Source organism: Callospermophilus lateralis, chromosome 4 (genome assembly GCF_048772815.1).
Source record: "Callospermophilus lateralis isolate mCalLat2 chromosome 4, mCalLat2.hap1, whole genome shotgun sequence".
NCBI classification, from domain to species: Eukaryota; Metazoa; Chordata; class Mammalia; order Rodentia; family Sciuridae; genus Callospermophilus; species Callospermophilus lateralis.
This window is the reverse complement of record NC_135308.1, coordinates 68,143,575-68,166,275: the sequence shown is the minus strand read 5'-3', so window position 1 is coordinate 68,166,275 and position 22,701 is coordinate 68,143,575. Positions and strand designations below refer to the sequence as shown.

The 22,701-nt window shown below is 51.2% G+C and overlaps 1 protein-coding gene across 1 annotated transcript in view; it reads left to right on the top strand.

Moving 5' to 3' along the window:
• The window catches only part of Tspan11 (tetraspanin 11), a 73,432-nt gene that overhangs the window by 31,933 nt on the left and 18,798 nt on the right, over nucleotides 1-22,701 (top strand). Inside the window, exon 3 of the mRNA XM_076852551.1 lies at nucleotides 9,958-10,149. Coding sequence (XP_076708666.1) covers nucleotides 9,958-10,149 — 192 coding nt within the window. The remainder of the gene's footprint in view (nucleotides 1-9,957; nucleotides 10,150-22,701) is intronic.

Here is a 22,701-nt window from a genome sequence, read left to right as displayed (position 1 = left end):
AGGGGCCAGGGCTGAGTCTGGGCAACCAGAGGTTCTGGGTCGGCCTGACTGAGGGAGCCCCTGAGGTGGGGGGCTGTTAGTGCTGAAACCAGGAAAGCTCCAGGCAAATTGGGATGAGCAGTCAGCCTTGAGCAGCCAGAAGATGGGAGTCCACCATGGAAGCTGCAGAGGAACAGCCAGAGAGGGGGTCATGGAGCCAGGAAAAGCCCAGATCCAAGAAGGTGGAGACTGGGCCAGCCATCAGTGTGGAAGGTCCAGGAAACATGGAGCATCCTCAGGCCTAGGAAAGGCTAGGGGGCTTAGCAACAGAGAGCAGCAAGTGTGGGAACTGCCTTGTGGAGAGTCAGGGTGGAAAGAGTGGAACTCCGTGTCGACAGCTTCCCCCAGTGGCCGCGTGGTCAGGGGCCTGCTGGTCCTTTGGTACCTAGGGCTACTGTGGGATGCTCAACCCAAAATATTTGTGAAACGACTGAGGCCTTGCGCATCCTGACGGTGCTGAGGTCCCAGAGGAAGCAGTGGGCAGTAGACACGGTGACCGCCCCCAGGGGCCCCACCAAGCCAGAGTGGACTCGGCGTCCATCTGTGTTTGTGTTACTTTGGGGGTGGTAATGAAAAAGACATGTGGGAGGCAGCCCGGGCAGATGGGCAGCAAGCATGTCCCCAGAGCAGCTACCGATGAGGGGAGCCACCCCCACACAGCTCTCCCAGTTTTGAGTTAAAAATAGCCCTGCCTGGGGGCCTGGCTGGCCATGGACCAGTTTCCCAGGGGCTTGTCAGCTAAGTCTCGCCCCTCTTGTGGGGGTGGCGGTCTTTAGAAGGTTCTGGCAAGACTCCCCTAGACCTGCTGCACAGTCCTCAGAAGTAGACAGGGGCAGACGGACGTGTCCCATCTCCTGTCTTGCTGCCTCAAGGCAGAGCACGACTTTACAGAACCCAGGTCCCTGAGAACCTACCCTAACCCAGCCCCTTCCTCCTAGTGGGAGGGCATGGTCTAGGGAGGCCAGTGACACCTAGGTATTCTAATACCAGGTCAGTGATGATCATGACCATTTAAAAACTCATTCCACAATTTGTAATAAGTACCTACTGAGTGTGAAGCACAGTTCTAAGTTCACATCACGGAACAGAGTTCTCGGTTTTCCTGGAACTTCCTGTCGTGGGCTTCCTCTGTGCTTGCCTTTCCACCTGCATCACCCTATTCAAAACTCCCAGCCCCCCTTTGAGACTATGAACAGCTCTATTAGAGTCCCATTTTATAGAGTGTCAAGCAAATTTTCCAAAGTCCCACAGCTGGAGTTTACTCTCCTTGACCCTAAGCCTGAGTGTGCTGAGCCACTATGCGGGCCCAGCCCTGAGTCCTGCACTATCCCCCCCCCCCCCCCGATTGTCTTTGGGGCACACGTGGATTATCAAGGCAGCAGAGCATGCTGGGAAGTCACAGGCTCTAGTGCGGGATCAAATTCAGATTGCATTATTTGTTTGCCAAGGGATGTTCAGTGTAAAGAACTGGATTAGGTCTTCTCCAAATCCATATGCTAAAGCCCTAATACCCAATGTGACCATACTTGGAAATGAGGTTTTTAGGTCATAATGGGAGGGTCTTAATCCAATAAGGATGGTGACCCTGTAAGGAGCAGAGCTCCAAATGCAAACATTAAGTGAGGACAGGGCAAGAAGACACTGCCATCAAGCCAGGAAGGGAGCCTGCACCAGGGACCCAATCAATGGTTCTTGAACTTCCAGCCTTCAAACTGTGACATCAAGTTCTGTTGTCTAACCCACCCAGTCTACAGCATTATGTTATGACAGCCCAGGCAGACAGACTGAGACATCCAGCAAACAACTTAATCTTACTAGGCCTCACTTTTTTCATATATGAAATAAGAAAGGCAATACTTGTAAGAATCAGAGGTCCAAATGCAGGAAAACATTAAGCACATACTCAGTGCTTAGCTGTTATGCTGACTATTATGATAAGATGCCTTGTCTCTTCAACAGCTTTCTCCATCCATAGAACTGTCTCTAAGACTTCCAGCATCAAGAGACCCAAGGAAGCATAAGAAATGCTAATGCAAAGCTTCAATCACAGAACTAAACTTCCCCTCACAGTGTGTGAACGACTCTGAGATTTTCTCTGGTCTTTTCATGATTACTGTTAAGAGCACATTATATTTATTTCACAACCCTAATGGGTCACATTCCAAAGTTCAAAAAGCCCAGAACAGTGCCCCCTCCACCCAACCTGGTCAGGACTTGGGTGACAGCTCTTCCTTTTACCCCATCCCTGAAGCCCCTTTGGATCAGGAACCAAAAATGTCACCACTTTCCTGCCTCCTTCATGACCCTAAAAGCCAATGGGCCCAGGCTTTCCTACATGGCTGCCTGGGAAACGATCTTCTTCCTCTCCTTTTTCCTGCACAGCTCCCTATAGCTCCCGTCACCTCTGCAATGTTGTTCTCTAATTTATTATTTTAATTAGCTGCTTGGCTGTGTTAATAATCTACACTTTCCCAGCCTCCCAGGAGCTCTGCCAGGCTACGGGGAGAGACTGGGGAGGCTGCCTCTGCCTTGAAGCCCGGTCCTGCCCTGAGCCACGGCTGAGCTTGGCACTTCACGTGGGAATCCCGGGGGCCCCTTCAAGGAGATGTGAAGCTAGGACAGGTGGTGGAAAAGATAGAGGACTTGAATCCTGGCCAGAGCGGTGGGAAGGGCTTGAGGGCATCCCCTCTGGATGCAGGGAGAGTCCAGGAGGCAAAAGCCTCTGCTTGATTGAAATCTGAGGCTGGAAAGCCCTTCACTTCCTGTGTCATCCCCCATTGAACATGGCCTCAGGGGTCAGCTGAGGTGGGTGCATGTTTTGTCTGTGCAGGGCTGTGGCAGTGATGCCTGTCAGGATGAAGCCTGTGCTAACAGTCCTGCAGCACAGGACTCGGGCTTGGCTGTCCCCTGACCCTAATGCCAATGGCCTGCTTCTTGTGTGCAGCTGTGTCTGGTCAGTGGCTTAATTGATAAAATGAGCATGAAATATAACATCAAGGTTCTTGAATTCTTGCCCCACTCTTCCACTGACTAGCTATTGTGACCTTGGAGATGTCACTACTCTCTGGGCCTTAGTTTCTCCATCTACAATATAAAAGAGATGGATTCAGGCATTTTCCTCCCTCCCTCCCTTCTTTGCTTCCTCCTCCTTCCCTCCCTGTGGAGTCACGGACATCTCCCACATGGGGCAGTCTCCTGGGGATACTAAGATGAATGAGGCTTAATCAAGAGGCTAAAAGGGGAAACACAGGAGGTTGCAAATAAAAGAAATAGACTGCAATGCTTGTAACTATAGAGACAAGTACAAGACGTGGACTTATCGTGGAGGACAGAAGAATTTGCTGGATGTGGGGCAGGGGCAGCTCCAAGCAAGGTTTCTTCTGAGTTCTGAGCTGGGTTCAAAAGATGCACAGGTGACCTTCCCCGCCCTCCCAGCTCTCAGGCTCAGCATGTCTCATGAAATTTTGGTCTTGTTTTAAGTGTAGAAGAGATTAGGAATGAGAGCAGGAGGAAGGAGTATTCTGAATTGTTTTTATCAAAGGCTCTTTCAAACCAAAGAGCCATGAAAAGAAGGCCTCCCCGTGGAAAATGACCCTTAGCATGACACCGTAAAAATCTGCTCATGCAGAACAGGTGTGAAGCCAGCAGGAGCATGGGATGGAGCTGAGGAGATGCTTCTCTGGCACTCAGAGAGGAGATGCCCACTAACAGGGTGAATAGCAGCACATGATGCCAACTGCCTCGTGTCCTCCTAGAGAGCACACAGGCTCAGGTGTGGGATGGGGTGCCATTGACCCCCAAAGTGTGCATTGGCTGCAGGGATGTGCTGTCACGACTGCAGCCTGGAGTTCAGCTACCTTTGCAGATTGGGAAATGGGGAACCACTCTTTAAAAGGAACTCTGGTGGGAATGAGCCAGGCTTGGCTCACATCCAGCCTCCCAGTCCTCTCCCTGAGCCCCTAGGTTATGTCACCCCCCAAAATTGACCCATTCACTTTCTCCTTTTCAAGAGAATCAGCCTGGTGATTTCTGCACCAATGTGGAGCCAGGGTTTCTCTAGCTAGTAAGTGGCAGCATCAACCCAGTAAGTGACATGAGGGCAGGGCTGGGGCAGGCCTGGGCCCCACCACAGCACCAGAGCCTGCATTGCCACAGTTGGTGCATGATGGATGTTGGCTGAAAGAGAAAGAGAATAATGAACTGTGACAGGAAGACCTCCCAGGTGCCAGCTTGGGCCTTTCCAGGGGACTTCCTAATGACCTGGAGGAAAGACCAATCATTTCTGGGAATGCACTGTCCCTCTAAAATTAAAATTTCTCTAAAGTAAGGACAAGAAATGCTCCCTTTCCACCCAGGAATTCAGCAGACAGAGAGGTGTGGGGAGCAGATGTTATTTCCAAAGCCCTCAACCCAAGTCCCAAACGCAAGCCTCAGGCCCCCTGTGGGGGCTCCTACACACCAGGCCATGCTGGGCTTGGGGAGAGTGAGGAGAGCTTAGAAGGAGTGATCAAAGTGTCATTGAAGTGCAGGTGTCACACTTGAAAGGGCCCAGAAAGGTGTAGAGGCCTTCAGCAGAGGAAGTAAAAGGGCAGAGAGAACAATGGAGAAGGGTGGAGAAGAACAAGGGATGCGAAGCCTGAGGCCCGCCGAGGCTGCGTGAATTTATCCAGACTCACAGAGTCAGTCAACTGAGGAACTCGACCTCAGCCACCAGCCCTTTGCCAAGTTCACCCTCTCAACCACTCACTCTGTGGGCATGGCCTTAGTTAGTGGGCATCTACAGTATGTTCAAGAAAAGCAACTGCGTAGGTCATCTTGATTAAACCCAGGTATGGAGAAAGGAAAGTAGCAGCAGATAAAGCCCAAAACCAGGTCAGGACAGACCTTTTGGAGCCTTGGGGCCAGGCCAGAGAGTGTGGGCTTGGTGCTCTGGGTGTGGGGAGCCAGTGGAGATTCCTCAGCAGGGTTGCCGCGGCAGCTCAGCATGGAGTGGACCAGGAGCTGAGGGCTGACCCCACGGTGGGGGGCCACGCTGGGCAATGTGGTGAGGAGAAGCAGGGTGAGTCTGGGAGCAGATGGGGATCCCATGTGTCTGTCACTGAGGAGGGAAGAGACGTTGATGACCCTGCAGGGTCTGGTCTGGGGTGGGTAGGTAGGTGCCATTGGTGAGACAGCCCAGGGAAGGAGCGTAGGTGACAAGTGTGCTCCTAATAGGTGAACCTTTCCATCCAGCCCCAGACCTTTCTAGACCAGCATGGTGCTCAGCACAGAGTAGGCAGCCAGCCAACAAGTGAACTTCCCTTGTCACCCTGTGATTTTCTGCCACCACCACCATGGGCTGCTGGCACTAAAGGCAGAGAACCCTCCAGCCCAGGGTTCCTCCCTGACTGGGAGCCCCATGGTCCTGGCCCCTGCTCTGTCCCTGTCCTTCCCCCAGCACAGAAGCCCTACTGTCACCCAACAATGAAAAATCCTACAATTGCTTTTGTATCCTCTGCCTGCTTCCTTCAGGTCTGCCTGCTTCGTTCTAACAGTCCCAGGCATGCGTGGTTAATCCCAGGCCCCATGGTGACATGAGGACATTTTGGCAATATTTTTTTTTTCTGTGAACAGGCAGTTCCTAAAATTACACAGCATGAGTGACCTGCTCTGCCCCTCCTGGCTTGCTGCTGTGTCCTCATGGTCCAGCTTTGCCCTCTGCAGGATTTTTTTGGAGAATTGAACTTAGAAGTGCTCTACCATAGAGGAACTCAACCCAGCCCTTTTGATTTTATTTTAAGATGGTCTTGCTAAATTGCCCAGGCTGCCATATCCCCACCTCAGACTCCTGAGTAGCTGGAATTACAGGCAGGTGCAGCCACACCCAGCACTGGAGATTTTCTGGGTCACTCATTGGCCAGAGGCCATGGCTTTCTAAAAGGCAGCTAATACTCCACAGAAAACCAGCCCAGTTTCTTTAAGGAACCAAACACTGTTGAATCAACTCTATGTAAATGGCTATTGAAACTGTTCACTGAGCTCCCCGAGCCTAGCAGTTCTCCTCTGGGTACCTCTTCCACTGACTTAGACAGTTTCCAGATGGCTGAGTGACAGCCATGAGCCACTGGTCCGAGCATCTTGCTGGAGGCGTATTGGCAGAAGGTTGTCCCCCTAGTACTAACAGGGAAATTTTGCCCACATGAAAGGAACCGCAGAGATATCTTTATCCAGTGCCCTGATTTACAGATGAAGAAATGGAGGTTTAGACAGGCCGGGTATGACATGGCTCGTGGGGCCACAGCAGAACTAGATGCAGGCCTGCTAACTTCTACCCTCTGTGACACCCTCTGGGGACCCATTCCAACATTTAGCAATTTTATTTCTGTCCAGAGGAAAGGTGTTTTTCTGAAGAGCTGGCCAAGTCCCAAGTAGGAGATTCCCCCAAAGGAACTGAAACCCTTCCACTCCCTACGGCTAATCACACATTGTTTTCCCTTCAAAAGCCACAGATGAAGCACTCTGGGGAGGGGTGGAGGCCCCATGGACTCAGACTCATGTCCTGATTTCCTCTGGACAAAAGAATTACATGCTGTTTTCTAGGCCTTGATCAGGGTAGCATGTCCCTCCAGATGCCTCCCAGACTCTGCCCTGTGGCTGGGGACCCAGCTGTCACCTGGTAGGCCTGGGGGTTAAGCCTGCTTTGCAAATTCTCAAGTGCTCTGATAAAGGGCAGAGCTCCACAATGGAACCAACTGTGCTCCTCTCCTGGGGCTGCATCTCTCCTGGCCCCTTCTCCTCCTGGGAGCCCAGGCTTTGTTTTGTTGGTGGAAAATCCTGCTCCTCATAATCACACATCATACCCAAAGATGGAGGGAAAGGATAGCATTAAATCCCAAATAAATACCAACAGCATTCCAGGCAAATGCTCCCAGCCCAGGGGTCCAGAGCCTCAAGACACCAAGTCCCCAACATGACCAGGGAGCCTGGTGCGTTCTATGAGACTCAGCACAGCGCCACCTTCTGGGAAGAAATGGAAGGAACACCTAGGTCCCCTATTAATTATGAAAACTAGGCAGCAGTTCTTAAGGAGACCACTGGAAACTTTATAAAATATTCATGCCTGGGTCCCCCTCTTGGACATACTCATTGGCCCAGGTCGTGGCCTTGATTTTTCACAGGTGATTGTGCAGCCAGGAATAGGAGGACATAGAGAAGGAGACCATCTAGTCCAGGGTTCATTATGAGGTACAAGAATGGACTACAGACATGAATCTGAGAATTGTTCTATGTAAATGATCATTTCTCTAGACAAAGGATCCACAGATTCACAGTGGGTTCCATGTGCCCCAATACATTAATTGTCCCCAGGCCATCCCAAGCATACCCTTTTGGTGGTCCCAGATTCAGATGCTCAGCCCACACTCTGGTTTGGAAGAGACGGGGTTAACTAGATTAATGGGAAATGGATAATGTGTATATATCTATAAAGGGACTGTACCCATTAAAAGCCAAGTTTCTCATCTTTTTTGCTGGAGTGAGATCAACTCAGCATGGTCATGTTGACTATCTCATGCTGTTCAGAATCTCTTCCTGGCACTATGATATGCCTTTGATTAATAAAAAATGAGAAATGAATTATTACTTAATTAATGCACTATGTTTGGTAGGCAAAAGCCCTCAAAACATAATGTCCTTGGGAAAAAGTAATCAAAGGGGTCCTTAGTGGTTATAGATTGTGAACCACTGATCTAATTAATATAACTCCCTCATTTGAGAGATGAAGAAACTGAGGACCAGAGAGGTTAAGGAACTCTCTTTAGGTTGCAAATTATACAAAGTTGACAGCTTCACCCAAGCCTTCCAGAAATGCTCTAGGTGACCAAAGGCATTATATGTAGGATATTTTAGTCAAGGAGGTTAACCAATGGGACTTTCCATTGGTCATTCTCATCCATTGTTCAAGTCCATTGACCCAGACTCAGAAAATCCTTCTCTTATCATGGAGATTGTGTGGGCCAAGATAACCCACACCCACAACAAATTTAAAAATCCCATTGTAATCCCAGGATTTCACTGACTCTATGATATCAACAATTGTAAGATGCACCATTGTTTTTTGAACCACTAAGAAAAAGTGCTGCCAAGTATAATTGTAAGATACCATAAATCATAAGATGCATCCCAATTTTAGAGAGAAAAAAAATGTGCATCATAGAATGGAAGAAATGGAGTCGTATAGCTGCAGCCCTTGTATAATGTCCTTCCACCAAGTTTTCTTACCTGGTGAAGGTGCCAAGGAGATTAAAAAAGGCACTTGGAAGAAATTGCATCTATTTAAAAAGCTCAAGTATAAGAACAGGCCCGCCCACTCCACAGGATCCCAGGACAAAGTCCTGAATTTGCCCTCAGAAGACTTGGCTTTAGATTTCAATTCTGAAATGCTCCCTAATGGTGGTATCCTGGGAATGTTCTTATTATTGGCAAGCCTCAGTTTCTTTATCTGCAAAACAGAGATAATATACCCTTCCTCATCCTCACAGAGCAACTGGGATGCTCAGAAGAGAAAATGGCAGAGCTGTGAAAACTGAGCTGCGTAGGTGCCTAGACCACTCAGCTGAGGTCTGTGACCATCCAGAACAGAGAGTGGGGAAATGACGGAGGCGGGGGGTTTACAGAGAGTCACTCTGGGCACCTGGGGAACCCTTCACAGAGATAGGTACTGAGGAGTGGATGGAGCAGGGAGAAAGCCATTTCTTTCTACTCATCCTTAATAGGGGACAGGGAGCCCAAGGAGGAGTCCACCTTCCCAGGGTCAGATGGTGGAGATAACCAGAGATTTCAGGGGTCCTGGACCAACACCCCAAAACGCCACATCTGGCACCTGAGAACACTCATGCCTGTACACGTGTGTGCAAATGCACACCCATCTGCTCTGCTGGGTGTGACACAGAACTGGTTATTCAGCCTCTTTAACCAGGCAAGCTGAGCCGCCCCAACGGTATTCCCAGGTGCTCCTTCTGAGGAGGCAACTCCCAGACCTCCACATCGACAGTGTCCTTTCCCTACCCCCTTCTCGAGACCAAAAGGGAATGAGACAGTTGCAAAGAAATCTCTCCTCCTCCGTCCTCCTGAGAGGAGTGCGTGGAGCACGGTGGCCTTCCCGGGTGGAGGCGGTGTGATGGAGTGGGCAGGCCCTGGCTGTGTGCTCATCCTGGGTCTGCCCCTACCTAGAGGTGACCTCAGGCCGTTTGCCTTTCCTCTGTGGTCCTGTTTCTTCGGGGACAAGTGGCCCAGCTGTAGGAACTGAACTGGAAGGCAAGGGGACATGTGGACCAGAGCAGAGGCGTACCCCGAGGGGAAGAAAGCCCAGGGTGGGAGTGATGGGGGGAGCAGCTCTGTGACATTCTGATCCTTCCCACAGTTCTTCTGCCTCACGATAGGGGCACAATCGGCATCCGACTAAGAAGCATGGAATTAGGGGTCACACTGGGACTCAGAATCTGCCTCTACACCCCACAAGTCTCCTAATCTCTCTACCCTCCATTCCCTATCTATAAAACCTGGCACCCAAACTATTCTCTCAGGCTCTTTGGAGGCTAAGATGGTGCGTTCAAAGCATAGTATATGTTTTAGATGCTCCACTCTTGACATCATACTAGTATTATAGGCATCGGGACAATGATCACATTTGTTTTAGATGCCCTGGTATGTATATTATTTAGTTTAAAGGTCACAGTATGGCTATTATTAATTTAGATGCTACGGTAAGATTTTATATTAACGTAAAAGATCACAGGAATCTATGATCAGTTTAAGATAATAGAATATGAACATCATATTCATGTTTTATTATGCAGTGGGTATGTGGTGGGCACTGGATAAATGGCCTCCTGCCCCGGGGACCCTGCCACCACCCGCTCTCACCGGAGTCCCCCACAGGTGGGCGGGGCGGCGGTCATGGCCGTGGGCGTGTGGACCCTGGTGGAGAAGAGCGGCTACCTCAGCGTCCTGGCCTCCAGCACCTTCGCCACCTCCGCCTACATCCTCATCTTCGCGGGCGCCCTGGTCGTGGTGACCGGCTTCCTGGGCTTCGGCGCCATCATCCGGGAGCAGAAGAGCTGCCTGTCCACGGTGAGTGCCTGGGCTGGGGACAGGTCCTGCGCTGCCACCGCCCCCTGTGAGAGTGGCCTCAGCCCTGGATGAGAAAGGTGCTGGGGCCGGAAGGGCCAGGGACAGGGAGGCCCTCCAGGGTCCGGGTCGCCACGTTCGCCTGGGTCCCAGGACCCCCGTGGCAGCCGTGCTGCGGCCTTCTGCGTCTGCTCCCCTTTCCCCTCCTCCCCCCTTCCTTTCCCGCTTCCTCTTCCTCCTCCTCCTCTTCCCCTTCCTCTTCTCTTTCTCCTTCTTTCCCTTTTCTCCTCCTCTATTTCCCCTTCTCCTTCCCTTCCTCTCCCTCTTCCCTCTTTTTCCCCCTCCTCCTTTGGAAAGATAAGGAGTATGCTCACAGAACTCCATGATCCTCACCGCTCACCGGCTGGCCTCCCTGGCTGACCTCCTCTCTTGCGCACCATGACTGCCCTCTCCTCTGCCCGGGTGGCGTTTTGAAGGCCATGACCCCATCATGTCATCTGCACATATTTCATCATGTGACTCTCAAACTTAAGGATCCTTTTTTGTAGGAGGCATAACAATATTACTATTATCGTATCTTAAAACAATTCATTCTTCAATATCATGAAATTACTAGACGGTTTCAGATTACCCCAACTGACCGGGAAACTTTTCTTACTTTTTAAGTTTGAGTCACATCTAAACTAGGTCCATGTGTTAAAACTGGTTGATTTGCTTCCTAAGTCTCTTTCGGTCTCTGGGCTCCACCATCAATTTCAATCTCTGTCTCTCAATCTATGGGTTGAAGGAATGAGGTCGTTTGTCCTGTAAAGTTTCTGGATTTTCAGGTTACATCCCTGTGATGTTATTTTACATGTTCTCCATCCATGAGCTCAATCAGATCTAATTAATTTGGTTGTGTGGCTCGGGTGCTTCATGGCTGCTGTTCATAGGCACCGTGGGCTCCTTGACACACTTCTCCTGGGAAGCTGGGAAGAATATCCACACCTGCTTAGAGTCAGGAAAAAGGCCAGGTGGGGAACTTGCAGGAGAGCCAGAGTCCTGGTGTCCAGCTCAGGACTCAGGCGGACCCAGCTCCTTGGCACCCATGAGCTGCTTGGCAGTGGCTGGCTCCTGTGGCCCGGAAGGATCTCGGGTGGGGGATCCTCCTCACCTTACAGCTCCTCCTGGGGGCCAAGGCCCATGTGCAGAGGAGGAAAGGACAAGGAGGCTGAAAAACAGTCCAAATGAGCAAGGAACTGGCCCAGGTCTCAAAGAGAAACCAGGCCTCAGGAAGGGGCCTGGAGGGCCCTTGCGGTCCCCACGCCTGCTACCCAGAGTCCACTGTGGGCTTTGCAACTCTGTCTTGCACATGGTTCCGGGGAGTCAGCAGGGGAGGGGTGCTGCCCGGGAGCCCGAGGGTGGCCCTGCAGCCTCTCTCACCAGCAGCGACCTAGTTTCTCGCCCTGGATATAAAAGCTGCTGCATGCACACCAGCTGCATGGCTCGCCCCTGTTTTGAAGAATTCCTACATTTTATTCTGAGGAATAGCCCAGAGCCAGGGTGCTGGCAGGTGCACAGTGAAGTGCTGTAGGGGGTGAAACCCTATGGTACACCGGCCTCCAGGATATGGGTTTTGAGCTCCTTTCAGCAGTGGAGACGGAGTGCTTTGAGCAGCCTGGGTCTCCCTCACGTGGCCTGGAGTGAGTACAGTCGTCCTTTGGTATTGGTGGGGGATGGTTCCAGGACCCCCATGGAATCCGCAGATGCTCAAAGCACTTATATACATAAAACGGTATAGACAGTGGGAGAAAATACCGAGTATTTAAATTGACAACACATGCTGCCAGTGAGGGGCGTGCTGTTCCATCTCCCAAGACCATGTGACCTACCACACCTCCTGGCCTCCAGAGAGGTATTTTCACCCCACTTTACAGATGAGGAGACGAGGCTCAGAGATGCAGAGCTGGACTAAAAACCCAGGCTTCAGAATCCCCTCCAAGCATGCCCTTGCCCTGGGGATACTGATGGAAGATGGAGGCACAGGAGCTGAGTGGGGAGGATGTAATGTCGGCATACAGCACCCCCCATCCTGTGGAAGGCATGCAGATCTGGGGCACCCAGAGATCTGGTTGGATACAGAGGAGAACTTGGGACAGGGCCCAGCCCCAGACGTAGGGGGGAGACCAGGAGCCTGGCAGTAGGACCTGGACATCTGAATATCCATGGGCTTCCTTGCCTCCATTAGAGTGAGGAGATAACAGCACACCCAGGTCACAGCTGGCTCAGTTTGGAGGGGAACTTGAGGGCCATGGAGTTTCCAACACCTACCCAGAGATTCCAGGCTGCAGGACCCTGCAGGGATGAGCTTGCCCAGGCACTACCAGGGCATACTCTAAACTACTGGCTTTTGTGAGAAGGCTCATCATAATAGCTCTTCCCTTGGGCAGTCTCAGAGGTCAGGACAGCCGAGGGCTCAGCTCCTGCCCTTGCCCTGCTCCCCACACCTTCATGGCCCCTCCATCCTCACTCAGTTCTTACATAGTCCACCATCTGTCCAGCCATCCTGGCTGATCCATGATGAAATTCGTCTCCAGCCTCCCTGGGCACAGCCTATCCCTTGGTCTGCATGGACTGTTCAGAGGGCACCAAGCTCTGTGTGCCCAGGGCAGTGCAGGAAAGATGAGATGTAGAGGAAGGACAGGGCCTATGCTTGTCCTTAGCTCACCTTCTGAACTCAAGGGTTGAAAAATGGAGAGAGCTATGCCATCCCTCTGTGGCTTGAGGCAGGACTGGGGTACAGTGGCTGTTGGACAATCTGGTTTGAGATATTTCCTTCTTAGTTCTGCTTCTCCTGAAGAGATATGCCTGTGTCCATGCACACCCCACCCAGCATGGATGACCTCTCTGGCTCAGTGTCACTGAACATCCATATCAGGAAGCAACAGCTTGAAACTGAGGTCAGAAACAAGATAGAAGACACAGAGACAAACCCACATAAATACAGTCATCTCATCCTAGACCAAGATGTCAAGAACATTCATTGGCGAAAAGATAGCCTCTTCAACAATGGGCTGGGAAAACTGGAAACCCATATGAAGCAAAATGAAATTAAACCCCTATCTCTCACCCTGCACAAAACTCAACTCAAAGTGGATCAAGGACCTTGGCATTAGACCCAGAGACCCTGCGCCTAATAGAAGAAATATATAGGCCCAACTCTCCATCATGTTGGCTTAGGAACCAAATTTCCTCAACAAGACTCCTAAAGTGCAAGAAGTGAAATCAAGAATAAATAAATGGGATGATATCAAACTAAAAAGCTTTTTTACAGCAAAGGAAATATCAAGAACATGAAGAGAGAGCCTTCCGAATGGAAGAAAATCTTTACCACCTGAACCTCAGATAGGACATTAATCTCCAGGAATAAGTGTGTGTGTGTGTGTGTGTGTGTGTGTGTGTGTACACACACATGTGCATACACACATACACACACACACACACACACACACACAGGCACTTGTATAGGACAGTGGGATCAGGCATCTCCGGCAACAAGCTAATAAACAGCACACCCCACAGCCTAGAACCTTTTTTCTCTGCTTTGCCTCCCATCCCCCACCCCCAAAGAAGCAGTGACACAGCTGGTCCAAGGACAGACAAAGGGGCAAGCAGAAGGTCCTGAGTAAGCCACATCCTGGCCCCATCCCCAGCAATGAATTACTGGGCTCTGGATTGTTTAAACAGAGAAAGTCCCCATCGGCCACTGGTGGGCTAACACAAATAGAAGTTCTTAGAACCCAGGCTCCTGTTTAGACCAAGCAATGTGGTTCCTGGAGGCTCCTTCTTGGTTTCATCTCCTCCCCCCCGCCACGTCAAACTCCTTTTGAAATCTTTAATCGGGGAAAGGCTGAGGGAAACTGAAAGGGAGAAGCAGGGCGTCCGGCTCTACACAAAGTGATCCCCAAAGAGAAAAGGGAAAGATGAAAAGACTGGGTGTCCGAATGATGGGCATCCAACTTGGAAGGGGGGGGGACTAGCATCTCAAGTTCACAGGGAGGGGCTGTCCAGCCCACATGCAGGCACACTGTCTGTCCCAGGCTGAGCCCTTCATCCTAGGACAACTGCAGCCCATCAAAGTCACTTTCTAAGAAGAAAATGCTCATAGTGCATCTCTGAGGGTGCTGAAACCATCGGCTTGGCATTGGAAATCTGCAGAGGGGGAAAGGGAATGGGCTTTAAATTATTCACACCAGCTCTTCATTTTTAGCTAAGACTGCATGAGAGGGACAGATAATTCAGGCCATCTGAGCCTAAGGCCAATGACCAGGACCGATGCTACCAAGATCAAAAGAGAAGGCTATTTTTAGAGTCTGGGTTCTGCAAACTTTTATATCGTCAGTGCAGTGAAGATCAAGATGGATGGCTCAGACTGAACTGGGTCTTCATCGGGAGCTCTTATATTTTTAGGGGATGAAGGAAAAAGTAAAAAGTTCTAGAAACCAATTTCTAAAAATGAGGGGCCCAGAATGGCAAAGCTTCCATCCAGGATGCCAAGATTTGGTGAGCCAGGGAGTCAGGTCTCCAATCCAGGGCAATGATATCCAGGCTGGGGCTCAAAAGCAGATTTTATTGTTATTTACCCAAGTTTCTCTGGGACCCTGGGTAGGCAGGCCACTCAGCCTGTCCTTGCTACCTTGGAATTTCCATCTTTCTATGGGATGAGGTGTGAGGATAATGAAAAAGCATTTTAAGGTCTTAGGAAACGAGTCACCACATTATATAAAGATCATAAAAGGGTAGCTCTAATTAACATTTACATCACCATCACCATGACCAACCTCCTTTGAAAAGAAACCTAAATAAGCAGAGTTATTCTTAGGGCCATTTCTCCCAGGATACCCACATCCTGGGCAAGGCCACACTCCCCAAAGAAGCTGGTGATGAGATGAAGTTTGGAGAGAGTCTGGTCCCTGTGCCCTGGGAGTTCGCATCCACCCCAAATCTCATTAGGTTGTCTTGTTCCACTCACCATCTGGCCACAGGGTGGTCATCAACTACTCTGTTTGATGGCACTTTGATCTTTGAGTCAGCTGTTCCTAAGTCCCAAAGGGACAGATCCTACAACCAGGGATTTGGAAATCTGTAGTTCTTTTCCAACAGAATGAGACATCCAGCAAGGTTTCTTCAGTGGAGGAAGGGAAATGGATAAGATGACCTCTCTTCAGGTTCTTTGGGAAGGAGGGTTCAAATGTCCCAAATGCTGGCCTCAAGATGGCTACAGAGAGACCCACAGAGCCGGCCTGTCAAGGTCATCAGGAAAGGCCTGAAATTGGAGCTAAAATTGGTTCCAATATGAGATACATCCATACAGCTCTTTAGTGGAACATGACCCCTCCTCTTTGCAAGACTTTTCCACCAGCTCCTTTGCATTGGCCTTGCTTAGTTTGGGGGCCATGCAAAAGAATGCTTTGAGATGGCTCTCCACCCCGTCCTTGGCCAGAGAGAGAGTCTTCCCTGGGGACACACAGCCAGGGGCTTACAGAGCCTGTTGAGTGGCAATGCTCCCTGCAGGGCCTCCCCCCATACTCCTTCCCATGCCAGGTGGACTCTACCTGCTCTGCCTGAATGCCCCCCACCCAGAGAACAGGCTGTCCATCACTCAGGACCCCAGTTTCTATCCGAATGGAACAGGAAGCATGGAGGCGATGGTTGGGGGTCCTTTTCCTGGCTGCCTGCCCCCTGATCCAGTCCAAAGCTCTGGGATGCTGGAGGTGTGGCAGAAATCGTTCCTGATAGGAAGCCACAGGAGATGTTTGGCCTAGTTAGAAAAGGTCAACTCGGTTATGTGTGGGTGGATAATCCCTGTAGCAGGGCTCCTTGTCACCCCAGCCCAGCAGGGCCCCAAGCAAATCTCAGAACAAGCCTAAAAAAAGAGAGTCAAAAAGAAACTCTGTGTGTGTATATGTGTGTGTGCGCGCATGCACACGTGTACACACATACACACAAGTTTGTGTCAGGAGGGCATCCCAAATCCAAGAGTACATTTGGGGATTCTATACTGTCCTTCCATTATTTGGTTTCCTTTCCTGGGCAGATTCTGGAAACTGACATAAGACAGACCCTCTCCCCTACCTAGGCACAGTCAGGGCCCGCACTGGCCAAGTGAGCTGGTGTGCAGGGGAAGCCCCAGGAAAGACCATCTGAATGACGGCCATCCTTCAGCAAATGATTGGCAGCCTGCGTGCACATGCAGATTCTCCCTTCTTCCCAGTGACATTTCATCTGCTGACGTTGGAACCAATGATACTCTACAAGCACATACCTGCAAAGGAAGTTCTGGAGGTGAACTGCGGTCAAGGTTATTGATCTAGAGTGAGAACTCTTATCATCACAATGCCCTATCCGGACATATCAACATCTGTTGGGGACATCTGGAGCCCCATGACCATTCCACTCTGCTGGGGCCGACAGAAGGAGGGGGTCAACAGGCGCAAAGTGGTCATTTAAAGAACTGCATATCCCCACCCCACTGCACCTCACCTGGGAGTGTGAGTTGGCTGCATCCCTGTCATGTGCCAGGGACACCAGGAGAGAGAGGGACACACCTTCCTCTGAGTGTCTGATCCACACCTCCCGCCCATGTCTGCTGGGCATCAATGGCAAACCCTGGGGCTGCCAGCCCCCTCCAGCCCGGGTGGGGAATAGATTAGTGGAGGAAATGTCTGGATTCCCCCCTTGTATGACAGGTCCTGGCCTTAGCCTTGGGGAGTCTGTGCCCCAATTGACACTCAGTGCCTTACTTCACATTTAGGTTTTAGAGGCACATAGAATCGTCGGAAATATAAGACACAGGAGCCAAAGAGATGGGGGTCAAAGGATCACTGTTACTGCTACTTAGAGGGTGTGACTTTCCTTCTGCAGCCAAAAGCTTTGGTACCTCTCCACCACCGGTTAAGACAAGCTTTGTGCCCCATTAAGCCCACCGCAGGGCAGACAGGAGTGCATGTGGCATCCCCTGACTCCAAAGTAAAGGCAGAAAGCCTGCTCACTAACAGAGAGGAACAGCAGTGAGACAAGAACTGGGGAGAAGCCCAGGTGTTTCCATAGACATCCCTGCTCAGCAGAGAGGAAGCAGGAGGGAGGAGGCTTGGTCGGCTCTTCAGGGCTGATGGAAGTACTGCACCCAGACATCCTTCCCATCTAAGCTTGCATTTTATGTAGAAGACCTAGAAAGGGTGAATGCTTTGCCCTGGTCACACAGCATCTTGTCACAGAAGCAAGCTGATCCAGGACTCACAGGCCAAGGTACCTTCTGTGTCATCTCTTCTTCCTGACCAGCACCGTTCTGTGTCCTCGGGCTGCAGCGGATACACCTGGTCATTGCCACCTGCCGCAGCATTCTCTATATGGGCAGTTTTTACAGTCGATTAACTTCCTCCATCACCTCCCCTCCTGTGTAATGCTCCATATGACACGGATGGGGCTGCCTAATCCATTGACCTCAACAAGCGTTTCCAGCACATTCTCCCAGCCTGTCCTGCTCTGCTGGGCACTGGCAGGGTGAGAAGCAGAAGGAGGACAGGGGACGGGGACTCTGTCCTTGTCTGAAGTCTAGTGAGGAATACGAGATGCCTGTACTGGAAGATAAAGGCCCTGTAAGTGGTCTGAATTCATCCTTGGACTTGCTCAGAAGCTCTGACCGACGTACGCCCAGGACATTTCCTAACCTCCTGGCTGTCTGTTTCCTAGAGCCTAGTGTTTCCTGCCTCTCAGTTTTGTCTGGAAGTTCTCCTCCTCAGCCTTCCTCCTGTCGTTAGTCTCATCCCAGAATTGCCACTGCTATGGACCCTCTCCTGGGGTCCCTACCCCTGCCCTCTGCTCAGGCCCTCTGTTCCATAGCCGTACCTTCTCCCCACCAGCCTGTGAGAAGATAGCCACTGGGAAAGCTAGTCCCTTCCAGGGATCAGTTTCTCCCCGATGCCTGAGTCCACTGGGCAACAGCAGCCTCTGTGTTCCCCAGGCCATGTGTCCCCACGCAGAGCCTGGTCCTCACCCCAGCAGTCAGCTAGCCAGGCCCTGCCACCCACTGTGGACCCTGCTCAGCCCATTCAGATGAACTCTGAGTAGCCCCCACTTGAAACCTAGTGGACATCTATCTGTGGTTTGTATTTCTGGAACCATATTCTCCTTCCATATCTCCCACCCCCCCCCCCAACACATGCATTCAGTGTGATCCTCATGGACCCCCAGCATTTTGGCTTGGTCTTGGATGGCCATTTCTACAATTACTTGTACCTCTGGGATGCTTCCTGCCTCCCCAGGGCCCAGATAGTCCCTGCCCTGCCCTCTCCCAGCTGTCGTCAGCCCAGCCCTGGTCCACATCTCTGCTTCCAGCAGAACTTAGGAGAACTGGGTGTCAGGATCAGCCAGTGTCCGGGGCACACCTCGCCTCTTCAGTGTAGAACAGCTCCAGGTGAAATGGCTGAGGTCCAACATCCAGGGTGGCCGTGGCCCTACAGCCCAGCCTGTGAGTCCTGGGCTGGTGCCAGGATGGGGAGAGGTCACCTTCATCTTTCCAACTGCGACATCTTGTTCCAAGAATGGCTTGAGGCTTCCCAGTCCACATCCTCTGTCTTCTGCACAAATAGCGGACTGCCTCCAGTCTGTGGTTAATTGCCAGAAAAATAATTTGCCCCGAGGTCACTGCTGCTTAAACAGCTGGCTCCATCTTTTCCTGTTTGGCTGCTCTGAGCTCTCTGAGCCTCCCTCTGCCTGCTTCTGTAATCCTCTCACAGCCGGCTGGGAGCGTCATGGGCTCTTCTCCCTGCAACTTAACCTTGGCCTATCTGGATTCTTCTGTGTGCTACGGCACTGTTCTGAGAATAGGCCGGTACCTCCACCCCAGCCAAACCTACCTGGACACGGAGCCTCATTGTCAGGTTGAGGCCTGGCAGGAAACTTTACAACCATTTCTTTGTCTGATCATGCAGAACGGTGGGAGAGACAACAGAGGGACACTTCCACCAAGCTCCCTTCTTTTTGGCAAAATCTGTCCAGTGGAGAAAGTCTGAAATTCCAATTTTATGAAGTGCTTAAAACTTAACCACAGAGATGGCACCAGCTGAGGCTGAGCTGGCCTGTGTCTAATGCCCAGCAAATCTGTCCCAGAAATTAACCAGGGCTCAGCTTGCCCCCATGTGGCATAAGTCCATGCAAAGACTGGATTCCTAATTAATCACCTTAATGCCACAAGGAGAAATATTTCTGCATATTTCCTGCAGAGCCTCTGAGAGAATGTACTGATCTGGTCCAGAGAATGCTATACTGTCCTGGTTTCCTTTTGGACCTATAATTTTAGAAAGTATTCAATTCTGCTTCTAGTTCAAACTGTTCCATTAAAGAATTAATGAAAAAAAAACCACTTTGATATATAAAGCAGGAGGAGGGATTAATGTGTGGGGCTCATTCTGGGCTTAATACACTGGTTCCTTTTATGGTTTGGGACCAGTGTGGCATATTTTGAAATGGGATGTTTCTTAAGGAGGCCATGGAGACAGATGCTACATGACCTTTCTTTGAAATTCTCATTACCAGTTTCCCCAGATCTAGACATAGGTGATCACTTCTGGAAAGTTCAGGGCCACCCTGAGTCACCAGAAGCAGGCCAGTCACCCAAATCCAAGTGGAGCTGGACTTCGGGCTGGAGGTCAAAGTGGCAGGTTCAGGTCACCCCTGGGTTCACAGGGACTGGGTACAGATCAGAACCAGGAGAGCAAACAGGGCTCGAGTCCACAGGGTCCCAAGGAACCTGACAAGCCGTGAGATCCTGGACTCAGGGGGAGGTTCAGAAACGGGACACCAGCAAGGAGCTCACAGGTCAGAAACTTCCGGCTCAGGGCGGGCTGCGTGGAGGTGGTACCACAGCCGAGTGTCGGAGGCTCCGCTGCCAATGAGCAGAACAAGAGTCAGGCAGGGGATTCCAGGCAGTGGGACAGCAAGCGCAAAAGCTCAGAACTGGAGGCTTCTCTGGGGTCCAGGCTTTGTGTGCACACAGGTTTGTCCCCACAGTTACTGGCTTCCAAGATGAGCTGGCTGGGAAGGGCAGAGGGGGCAGAGATAGGCACGGGAGCCCAGGAGGGGTAGGTGGAGGACTTTTTTGCAACATTGCCCGCAGGGAGGAGGGCAGCCCAGCCAGGGGAGGACCACATGGAGCATGTTTGGTCTACCTCTCTGGCACTCGGAGCAGCTGGCAGGGGACTAAGCGGGGCAGAGAGAGGTGCACTGGGCCTGGGGAGGGCTTCCTGGACTTCCTCTTTTGTGTCTTCACCTTTACCCACCCACTTTCTCATCTGCTGCCACCCCCATGTCCACCAGAGCCACACACCCCCCCAACATGCAGAATTCTCCCTACACGAGCTCATCCATGTGCCCATCAGCTGTTTAGTGGGGACAGTACCACTCAGCCACCAGGAGACCGAGGTCTGTGCCAAAACTCCTGCCTACATTTCCTCACTCAGCCATGGACTTGCCGTGTGACCTCAGACAAGCTATTTAGCTCCTCCAAGCACGTGTCCTTGTCTATAAGATGAGCCTGAGACTAACGCTCAGGCGGCAGTGAGATGAGTAACACTAGTACTCATTCCAGGGTGGCGGGGAGATGGCGGGGAGCACTGTGGAGATGGGCTGGCACCTGGGGAGAGCTCAAAAGGGTTGGCTGTGATTGCTGGAGAGCACCCACTGGGGTACTCAGGGGCTGCTCAGATGAATAAGGCACTGATTCTGCCTAGGAAAGGTTAATTTTTTCTTTCTTTTAATGGAAGGGATGCCTCGCCACTGTTCCCACTGAAGTAAAACTGCATGCCCTCTGTTGGTGCCTACGCGTGCATGGCCAACACACCTCCTAAGCCATATGCCAACAATTCTGGGGGCCCCCTCAAGAGAACAGTGGGCTCTCCCTGGCATGGCTAGCTAGGAAAGCAGGACAGCAAAAGTTAAACACTAAGTTGCATTTAAATAGAGCTCACCCAAATGACAAATTAGCTGAAAGTTCCTTATTGTTTTTTGTTTAATAATTCAAAAACCAATACCAAACCAAATGTAAAAGAAGACAAGAAGTGACTCCAGAACCTTCTTCAGGCTTCCTAGAGTTAATCTCTTCCACAAATTTTAATGGAAGCACATCCCTTCTCTGCTCACTAAAAGCAACTGGGGAGATCTACAACTATTTCAGAAGAGAAGATTCTCCCCCGGGGAAACATTCAGCAGTTGAGGAATGTCCCTAGCCCCATGAAACTCCCTCTCCAGCCTCCAGATCCTCTGGGGATGTGAGCTGAAGCAGTTTAGACTTTCCTTACCCTTGCTTAGGTCAAGGTGAGCAACTTCCTGCCCTCCCAGGCAGGAGGATTGATTCTGTGTTCAGTTCTTGGCTTCTCAGAAGTTAGGGAACATCTCCAAGATCTTCTTTTTGTGCCTCCCAAAGTGCACAGAGACACTTATGCAAATCAGATCCCAGCATCAGCCTTAGAATTAGAAGTCAAATATCTATCTCAGGTTTTCTCAACCTTGACCCTATTGACCTTTTCGATCAAATAATTCTCTGTTGTGGGAAGTGCCCTGTGCGTGACTGGATGGTCAACAGTATCTTGGCCTCTACTTTTAAGGTGCCAGTAGTACTGCCTTCTCCCAGATGTGACCACAGAATAACGTCTCCAGACATTGCTGAATGGCCTCCAGGAGGAAAATCATGCCAGGCTGTTCTGGTGGGTTCTGTCCAGCTCCTGTTATCTCAGAGGCATACTTTGTAAGCAACTTACTTCTCCATCTAAACCAGGGGGTGTTTCCCAAGCAGATGTCTAGACCCAAGACCATTCCAGCCACTGTGGAGGAGCCAGAAGAATCTAGGGAGTGGTCCCATTTCCCAGAAGCTGCCATCAGAGGTGATACCTGCAGCCAAATCAACCGAGACCAAGCAGTGGGTACAATTGTGTGGTTCTACCAGGGAAGGCCAACCCCAGGGAGCAGTGTGGCGGGCAGGCAGGGACTCCCAGTTCAGAGGGAAGGAGCAAGCAGAAAGTGCTCGTCGGGCAGGAAGCAGGCAGATGAAGCACCGCGAGCATTGGCAGGGGCTTGGCACTGCCAACCAGGGATGGCTTAGTGGACCTAGCTGGGGAATTGAAGGACAGCAGGCACTGGAATTCCAGGCAGGGGGACCAAGGAGGCCAAATCCTCCAAGGCTGGACACTGTGGCCTGTATGGATGGGAACTGTACTCAGGGACACCAGGAATGCTTCTCAGATTTGCCCAGACAGCAGTTAGGAGTCCTAAGATAACTGGACATGCCTGGAAGGACTTCCACCCTTCAGTGGAAGGGCAGAGGTGAGGCGTTTGTTAGAACCCATGGCCACACAAGGCAAAAACCTCAGCAACCTAGCCTCATTGCCGGGGGACTTCAGTCAGCCACGGGCAGGGCTGCCAGGACCCTGGCGCCGGAGGATCTCAATGAGTACCACCCTTTGCCTCCTGGGAGCTGTCACACAGGGAGCTGTGACTCAGGGCCTCCCCCGCCCAGGTGAG